General features: G+C 45.7%; 1 protein-coding gene across 9 annotated transcripts in view; it reads right to left on the bottom strand.

Annotated features, from left to right (window-relative positions):
• Entpd5 (ectonucleoside triphosphate diphosphohydrolase 5) overlaps positions 1 to 9,404 on the bottom strand; it is a 34,018-nt gene that overhangs the window by 11,169 nt on the left and 13,445 nt on the right. For 3 of the 9 annotated variants that reach the window (XM_013507132.1, XM_013507131.1, XM_013507136.1), the window contains exons 2-5: positions 8,845 to 8,912; positions 4,984 to 5,317; positions 4,338 to 4,417; positions 1,734 to 1,877 (exon numbers count right to left, since the gene is read on the bottom strand). In XM_013507132.1, coding sequence (XP_013362586.1) covers positions 1,734 to 1,877; positions 4,338 to 4,417; positions 4,984 to 5,200 — 441 coding nt within the window. In that variant the 5' untranslated portion in view covers positions 5,201 to 5,317; positions 8,845 to 8,912. Of the gene's footprint in view, positions 1 to 1,733; positions 1,878 to 4,337; positions 4,418 to 4,983; positions 5,318 to 6,906; positions 7,063 to 8,844; positions 8,913 to 9,161; positions 9,212 to 9,404 lie in introns of those variants that run through there. The other 6 variants (XM_013507134.1, XM_013507133.1, XM_013507137.1 and 3 more) reach the window with 4 other exon arrangements.

Genomic DNA, 9,404 nt, shown 5'->3' with positions numbered 1-9,404 from the left:
TCAGTGGCACAAGCGCCTGCCTGGCAAGCACAAGGTCTTGAGTTCGATTTCTGGTACCAAAAATAAATAAATAAATATAAAATTCCACAATTCACCAGATGTAGTGGCACACACCTGTAATCCCAGCACTCAGGAGGCTGAGGCAGGAGGATCACGGCCAGTTTGAAGCCAGCCTGGGTTACAAGTGAGTTCAAGGCCAGCCTGAACTGCACAGGGAAACTGTCTCAAAACAAACAAAACTGCTGGGGGTGGCCAAGCAGGAACACCGAGGACCACAGTGAGGGCATGAAGCATGCCCAGGAGAACAGGAGCTCCAGCCCCAAGAACACTGGGTGAGAGGTGAGCCAGTCGTTAGGCAAAGGGGTTTCACCTGACATCAACCTGGTAAAAGTATAAATAAACGCGTTGCGGTGGTTGAGCAGTTCCTTTCTTCCCAAAGCCGAGGGAGGGCTCCACCTAGCCTCAGCTTTCTTTTCTTTTTTGGTACCGGGAATCGAACTCGGGACCTTGTGCTTGCCAGGCAGGTGCTTATGCCACTGAGCTATATCCCTGGCCTGGCCTCAGCTTTCTGTCTCTTATCTTTATTTCTCCACCTTCTCACAGTCCTTCCCCCCAGCCTGGAACTTCCAGAGCTGTCAAGCCTTGGCACAAAACTCCACAATTTTCAGACACTTTAGTGCTAAGAGAAAAAAATCCTGACATTAAAACATTAAAAAAGAAAATACAGGGGGCTAGGGATTTAGTTCAGCGGTTATAGCACCTGCCTGGCAAGTGCAAGTTCCTGAGTTCATTCCTGGCATACACACAAAAAAAAGAAAGAAAGAAAGAAAGAAAATGAAGGGCAGGGGATTTAGATCCACCTGTCTGGCAAGTGTGAGGTCCTGAGTTTGACTACCGGTACCTAAATGAACTGTATGATTCCATTCACATGAAAGGTAGGAACAAGCTACACTTAATCTACAGTGACCAAAAGAAGGCGAGGGCTGCCTGATCTCAAGGGTGGGGAGATGGGCGAGGAGACACCTATATTGATCAAAATTCATTTAACTGTATATTTAAAATGGACATATTCTGGACATCTTATTGTATATAAATTTACCTCAACAACATTGATTTAAAAATATTTCTTTGACTCTGCCTTATTTATTTAATGTAGTACTGGGGATTAAACCAGGGAGTAATGAGCTATCATCCCCTCCCTTTTTATTTTTGATAATTTATCTTTGTTTTGGACTTGTGATTTCCCTACCCCGGCCTCCTGAGTAACTGAGATTACAGGTGTCAGTCAGCACCCCTGGTTAATTCTGCTTTAAAAATGTCTGGCTGAGGCAGGAGGACTGCAAATTCGGGCTGGCCTGGGCACATTAGTGAGATCCTATCTCAAAACAAAAAATAAGAAGAGCTGGGGGTGTAGCTCAGTGCTAGAATGCCCCAGGTTTGATTTCCAGTACTGCATTAAAAAAAAAAGGAACTCCACAGAAGAACCCACCTAGTTGGGTTTTTTTTTTGTTTTTTTTTCCGGTATCAGGAATTGAACTCACGACCTTGCGCTTGCCAGGCAGGCGCTGTGCCGCTGAGCTAAATCCCCAGCCCCACCCTAGTGTTTTAAACTGTGGAATGCCCAAAGTAGCAGTACATTGTTTTTTTTTTTTTTTAGCACTACATTCTAGAAAATAAAATAATCATATAGAGGAAAAGACAGAATCATCAAAGAAGCAGATTTCAAAACTTACCTCCAACAGCAGAGCCTGGGCTTTCCGTTCTGGCAATAAGCGCAGCCCCGCCGTCGCCTTTAGCACCACGGGGGTCCTTTTCCAGTGACTGCGGGGGATCGAGTCTTTGGCCACCTCTAACAGTTCCTGAACGGTCTGAGCACCCTTCAGAAGAGAAAAGCCTTTTATCCAATGAACAGCCCACCTGGCAGCACTGCTCTGTCCTTCAGCATGCTTTGGGGGAGCAACACAGGCAATGAGGCCCAAGCCTCCCCCGCCTCCTGCTCCGTGACAGCAGAGACTCAGAGAAGTAGGGTGCTTTCAACAAATATCCATGTAATTTTTGTTGTTTTTTAAAACAGGGTCTCATTTTATAGTCCAGGCTGGTCTTGAACCTGAAATTCTCCTGTCTCAGCTTCCTGAGGATTATAGGCTTCAACCATTATGCCTAGCTTCACTGCCTTTTAATAGCAATAATAAAAGTTATTCTTTTATAGTATGGTCATTTTAGCCGATTTTTTTTTTTTTTTAAGACAGTGTCTTGCTATGTAGTTAGTTTGGCCTTGAACTCACCTTGTAACCTAGGCTGTCCTGGAACTCATGATGACCCTCCCACCTCAGCCTCCCTAGTCCTGGGATTACAGGTGTGTGCCACCATGCCCAGTGATTGCTGTCTTAGGTCTCAATAAATTCTGTTGAGGTCAGAAAGCTGGGTATTGCAGGGTGCTCAGAAGTTGAAGTCAGGGTTGCTTGCTAGCCCTGTGACCTAACATGGGTTGCCTGGCTTACACAGGATTTGGTTTCCTCAGGTGAGAGATAGGAGCTGTGCTTCAGACCACCACCGAACTGCTGGACACATTAGACAAGGCAAAAAGCATGCGGCTGTCCCAGGGATGCAGCTGTAGCTGTTAACATGCTACATTTCTATGCTGTCCTTAAGGACAAAGTGTGTCAGGCTCAGTACCACTGGCATCTACAATGCATGGCACCCAGTAGATGCTCAATTTACAATAAATGAAAATTACTTTTTAACAGCTGGGCGTGGTGGCGCACACCTGTAGTCCCAACACTTGGGAGGCTGAGGCAGGAGGATCCTTGCGAGTTTGGGGCCAGCCTGGGCTACAAAGTGAGCTCAAGGCCAGCCTGAACTGCATAGCAAGACCCTGTCCCAAAAAGACAAAAAAAAAAAAAAAAGAAAATCATTTTTTAAAATCTAATACTTCAGCTGGGTGTGATGGTACACGCCTGTAATCCCAGCTACTTGGGAGGCTGAGACAGGATGATTACAAGTTTGAGGTCAGTCTGGGCAACTTTGTGAGACCCTGTTTCAACATGAAATTTAAAAAGGTGGGGGGAACTTGGGCTATACCCCAGTGGTACAGTGGTCGCCTGGCATGCACAAGGCTTGGGTTCAATCCCCAGTACTATAACTACAACACAGTTGTTTCTAAATATCAGATCATTTCCCCATAATGTAGTTGATTTCAACAGCTCTAATTTCACACCACACTGACAGTGAACTGAGAACCCACCCTCTCAGTTTTCAAGCTCAAACCACCCCCTTCCCTCTGTTTTTCATTTTGACACAAGGTCTCGTGTTGCCAGTGCTGGTCTTGAACTTCTGGACTCAAGGGGATCCTCCACCTGTAGCATTCTGAGCATGGGATGAGATGTGCACACAGCTCAACGGGCTTTCAAACCCTTTTATTTCTCTGTTTGCTTTTTAGGGTTTTTTTAGACAGCGTCTTGCTATTACATCCAGGCTGGCTTCAAACTCATGACCCTCCTGCCTCAGTCTCGTAAGTTCTGGGATCATCACTGGTGTACACTATGCCCGGCCACTCAACCCACTGTTAATGTCAGGTTTTCCCCTTGGTTAATGATTACTCTGTGAGACCGAACAATACTTTACACACACTGTCAAAGTTCAACATTCTGCCTGTTTTATTTCAGTGGTGGCACAAGATACACTGGATGTAGTACATCATGGGTGCACACATGAGAAATACAGCCACCAGGTACCACAAACGCCCTTTATCCTCTACTACCAAAGATTTTGTCACTATGGGCTGCTGCCTAATTTCTCAAGAACAGGCGTGGTGCCCTTCTTCATGAGGCACTCTTTTTTGAGACAGGGTCTCACCATGTAGCTCAGGTAGGTCTTGAACTCACTATGTAACCCAGGATGGCCTTGAACTCCCAGCAATCCTCCTGCCTCAGCCTCCCAAGCACTAGGATCACAGGCGTGCACTGCCATGCCCGGCTTCATGAGGCACACTGAAATGAAATTCTCTATCCCACAGCTGCATGTGTACACTTACTTCATGTACTATACAGAACTTCTTGCCTATCTTCTGTATTTACACTGCGTTGCCTTCAACACAGAATCTTAAATAGTGAAGACAAAGAGAGAGGGAGCTCTTAAAAGCTGGTGGCACTGCTGCACGAGCACAACCTGTCCGCCCTTGTGAGCCTGACACAGGACTGACTTCCAGGAGGCCACCGAGCAGCACACCGGCCTCACGCACGCTCTCAATGGCATTCCCGAGTGCAGGACGTAGTTAACAGCAGTGGCCAAGTTACCAAGGCACCGAGAATCTGAACATTAAGTCACAGGAAACTCACCTCCTTCGGCTGATCTACAAAAGCAGAAAGTCCTGGCTTCACAGATTCAAAAATTTCCCCTTCCAGAACTGGAAGCTGTCCTGTTTTCCCCCAGAACAAAAGAAGAGAGATGGCTGATTACCAAAGGTTAGGCTTCTAGGCTGCTTGAGTTCTCTATGACTTACTAGATTAACCTGCTCTTTTCCCATGCTAACGGGCCCATTTGCAAGCACTGTCTTGCTACAACCCCTACGGACCTCTGCCATTTCTCTGCGGGATGCCCAGCTCCACTCCTTCCCCAGGCTCCTTAGGTAACCTGAGGAAGGAACTGACAATTCAGAAAAAGGTAATGTTCAGGGTCCCCTTAGTCTCTTCTCCAAGGATGCCGGGAAACTCCTGTGTGATCCTTTCCCCAAGATCACTCCCAGAGTTCTCAATATTCTGGACCCGAGGTATTAACCAGTTTCAGAGAAGGGAAAGGATAATAAAGATTTCTCTTAACTTCACATAGAATTAAATTCTGTGTCTGATTAAAGTCCAAAGTGTTCTCTGCAGGAAGACACCCACTAGTTGAGATTCTGACTCTACCTCACACCTCAGGACATCTGCTTGTGGGAGGAGATGCTAGTGCGTGGATTCAACTCCAGTGAGGTCCCACTGCACTCACCTTGTGTTTTCTGCACAAAAGTATAAACATGAATTCGAGTCCCAGTGCTCCCTGCGTCGAACATAATTCCATAGAAGGTGCTGGCACTGATGTTGACGGGACACATGGAAGATATGAAGACACCTTCAAACCAAGTCTGCTGGTCTCTGTGGAAGACTGTGCTGCAAACACTGGATATCACCAGCGCGAAAAAGACTGCACTCTGGGTCGTGGCCATCCTTGTCCCAAGGTGTGGGAACGTGAGGTTTCGTTGTAGAGGCAATGCTGCTCACTCCTGCGGTGACTTTCAGGAGAAAGACGTACAAGGTTAGTCCAACTGGCTTCTTTGGTTAACCTGTAAAAGAAACACGAGTGTGGAAATCCCACCCTGACCCCACGGTGCTGCTTCTCTATTTCTAATAACCAGTACAACAAGCTGAACCAGGGTAATATAAAGCCTTAGCGCCTTTTCTAAAGGATATCCAATTCTGAAAGGTAATGGGGATCCAAAACGTATTTTCTCACGCTTTGCTTTTAATTGTAAGGTGGTTTTCACATATGCGAAGGCTCTCTGCCATCCTCCTATGGTTGAGTATAATTTTCTTTGTTTCTATTTTGACAATTTTGCCTTGAGATCTTAAATAAATACCCCCTCTCATTTTTTTCCTTCATTTATTCTTCTTTGATTGATAGATAAGAAGCTTCAACTTCTAACTTAAATTTTTGTGTTTGCTGTCTTTTGGAGACAGGGTTTCGCTATGCAGTTCTGGCTGGGCTTGAACTCTTTTTGTAGCCCAGGCTGGCTTCAGACTTGCAGCAATCCTCCTGCTTTAGCGTCCTGAATACTGGGATTACAGGCATGTGCCACCACGCCCAGCCTGAATTAAATTTATGAAGTTACAAAGAAGTTATAAAAGCCCCATCATTGGAGTTTTCACAGCCTTCAAAAATAAGGCCACTGGACTGTCATCTGTGATCAACATTGCTGTCAGTGACTTATACACACAGTATTTCAAGGAAATAAGTAAATTTAATTTTAAAACATTTTAGTAGACCATAATGGGTTTTAAAGACAGCCTTCATAGGCTTGTTATTACCATAGAACTGAGAGAAAACGGACAAATTACAGTAGAGAGGTTCTACACCTTGCTGAAAGTCATAAAGCAAGGGAGTAATAAAACGCAGCCCAGAGGTCAGTCTCCCGCCTCGCCCAAACGTCCTCCCTGCCCACCACCTCCCGAAGACAAGCGATGCCGCATGTTCTTCAGTGTGTCCTCCCTCAGCAGAGACAAAAAGCACAGTGTGCTCTATAACCTGTGTTTTGGGTTTGTGCGATGGAGGCTAAATACCAGTGCTCCCGGGGACCTGGGGAAGGACGCGGAACACAGCAAGAGCACAGTGTGCGGCCAGCGGCACTGCGTTTCAGGCCCCGTCCCTCTGCAGGGCGCGCTGCGCCCCTCAGTGAGCCAGGTGGGCTGAGACCCCACTTCCGGCCTGCCCCATCTCCTTCCATGTTATTAGGAAAATCAAATGATATATACACATAAATATGTGTGGTCATGTGTGTAAGTCTGGTTTATTGGTTTTTAAATTATAATTCATTATTTGAATACAACATCTTTTAGTGTTTTTCCAGGACTGAGGTTGTAAAAAGCAGAGCAGCATAGGTTTTGTTATCATTACTGGGAAACAGTTTTTAAAAGGTTCAGATGCGTATTTTTCATCACGGCACGGGAGACATTACAGTGAGTTTCAAATGTCCCCCAGGCCTGTGATAAAAACACTCAGCACTGCTCAGTGGCATAAGGGGGTCCATTCTTGGTAGTTGCGTTAGTTTAACTTTCTTTTTGTCTGCCAGAGAGATATTAAGTAAATAACTGCTTTCTGTTTTGGAGATTTGTAGCAGGTCTGCTAGAAAGCCCAGGCTGTGTCCTGTGATCTCACCTGCACAAGACAATTAGAGTTCCTCAAGGTCAGGACTTCTCAGCTCCAGCCCTGTGACACCCGGGGCTGGCTAAGTCTTTGCTGTAGGGCTTCCGTGTATGGCAGGGGGTTTAGCAGGTTCTCTGCAGCCATCCCGCCTCCCTCCCAACACACCACCTGCGACAACCAAAAACATCTCTCAGCACTCCTCTACCTCCTGGCTAGGCTGTATTTACTCTTGGTATTAAACAGAGAAAACAGCTGTGGGTCTTCTAATCCAGTTTTCATGCCTGGATTTCCTGAGCAGTGAGAGTTCTAGTGAAGTCACAAGATCTGATTCCAAAGTTTCCATTTCCCATTCCTATTGTCTCTGATACTTACCACCACTTTGGTACTTTTGGACTTTAGATTAACTCAGTTTTTATCAAGTGTATTGACCACCTAGAGTTTGCTTAATCAAAATGCCTAACTTCTAGGTGTGGGGGCTCATACGTATAATCCCAGCACTCTGGAAGGCTGAGCTAGGAGAACTATAAATTCAAGACCAACCTGCAAAATTTAGTGAGATCCTGTTTCAAAATTTTATCTATTTATTATTTGAATACAACATCTTTTAGTGTTTTTCCAGGACTGAGGTTGTAAAAAGTAGAGCAGCATAGGTGCTCTACTTTTTTACTTATTTGCCTTTTCGCAACAGGGTCTCGCTATGCAGTTCAGGCTGGCCTTGAGCTCACTTCGTAGCCCAGGCTGGTCTCAAACTTGCAACGATCCTCCTGCCTCAGCCTCCCAAATGCTAGGATTACAGGCTGGGATTATAGGCGTATGCCACCATACTTGGCTCAAAATTTTATTTTTTTGGTACCAGGAATAGAACTCAGGACCTTACGCTTGCCAGGCAGGCGCTTACGCCACGAGCTATATCCTCAGCCCTTAATAAATTCTAACCTCAGGACCAAACTAGAGGACAGACTTTTATTTATTTTTGTTTTTGTTTTTTTGGTAACAAGAATCGAACTCAGGACTTTGTGGTTGCCAGGCAGGTGCTTGTGCTGCTGAGCTATATCCCTTGCCCTCAGCTCAAAATTTTAGAAGAAAAATTTTATTTTATTTATTTATTTTTTTGTTTTGTTTTGTTTTTCTGGTACTGGGAATCAAACTCACGACCTTGCGCTTGCCAGGTAGGTACTGTGCCGCTGAGCTAAATCCCCAGCCCCTAAAATAAAAATTTTAAAAGGGCTGAGGTGCTCAGTGTGAAGGTCCTAGGTTCAAATCCAGCACCTTCCGCCCAGAAAGAAACCTCCCTTCCCAGAGGTGCTATTTTACATAAAATAAAGTAAATGACCAGGTGTGGTGGGGCATGCCTGTAATCCCAGCACTCGCCTGTAATCCCAGCACTCAGAAGGCTGAGGCTGGAGGACCATTTTGAGTTCAAACCAGCCTGGGCTACAAAGTAAGCTCAAACTGCATAGTGTGACCCTTTCTCAAAAAGACAAAAAAAAAAAAAAAAGGTAAATGAAAACTAATTATTCTTGGAATTTAAGTATATTTAAAATAACTGCCAGGCATGGTGGCACATGGCATGGTGGCACACGCCTGTAATCCCAGCACTTGGGAGGCTGAGGCAGGAGGATCACTGTGAGTTCGAGACCATCCTGGACTACAAAGTAAGCTCAAGGCCAGGCTGAACTGCATAGTGAGACCCTGTCTCAAAAAGATTAAAAATAAACAAATAAATAAAATAAAATACCTAGAGTTGTTCTTAGGGACTAACAAGGCAGAGTTGGAATCACCCTTTGGAACACTATTCCAGGCTGAACTTCTGTGGCTAAGACTGAGCGCGATAGCTGCAGAAAGGGACAGTGCAAACGGCTCAGCTCTCAGAGTCCCACACAGGGGGAACTTCATCCCAGGAAACCAGCAGCTAAAGAAGGGCAGCTGTCCGGCCACATCCATACTCACGTCTTAAAGCACTTGCTCTGGCTGGTTCTTACAGCAAACGGGCTGGTCCTGTAGATCAACCTAAATGACTGAAAACAGAAACAGCTCTGTCTTAGACTCTGAGGGCCCACAGTGGGCTCTTGCTTTATCCAGAACCTGGTCCCTCTTTGCCCCCAGGAAGCGCACTGGAGGTGCTGCAGGCACCAGCTCTCCTCCCTGTCTGTGAGTGCGGTTTTTTCAGGGGTCACTCATACTTCTTGTCATGGTTACTTTTCTCTCATTGCTGGGACAAAATACTCAACACCCAAATGAAAGAAAGAAAGGTTTCTTTAGCTCACCGTTTGTGGAGGTTTCAGTCTGTAATCAGCTGGTTCCAAGGAAGGGTGGCCTGGCACAGGGGCAACACCAAGGCAGCAGAAGACAGCAAAAGCAGCAAGAGCAAAAAGAGAGAACAGAGAGAAGACTCTTTCTGTCCCTTATATTGTATGGAGGCTGCCCGTCCAAGGGAGGGTATAGCATTCACGCCCATAATCCCAGCACTAGACTATAAACCAATCACTGACTCTAGATTCAGCCACCCC

This window comes from Chinchilla lanigera, unplaced genomic scaffold (assembly GCF_000276665.1).
Source record: "Chinchilla lanigera isolate Chin_1 unplaced genomic scaffold, ChiLan1.0 scaffold00122, whole genome shotgun sequence".
Taxonomy (NCBI): domain Eukaryota; kingdom Metazoa; phylum Chordata; class Mammalia; order Rodentia; family Chinchillidae; genus Chinchilla; species Chinchilla lanigera.
This window is presented reverse-complemented; position numbering and strand designations above follow the sequence as displayed.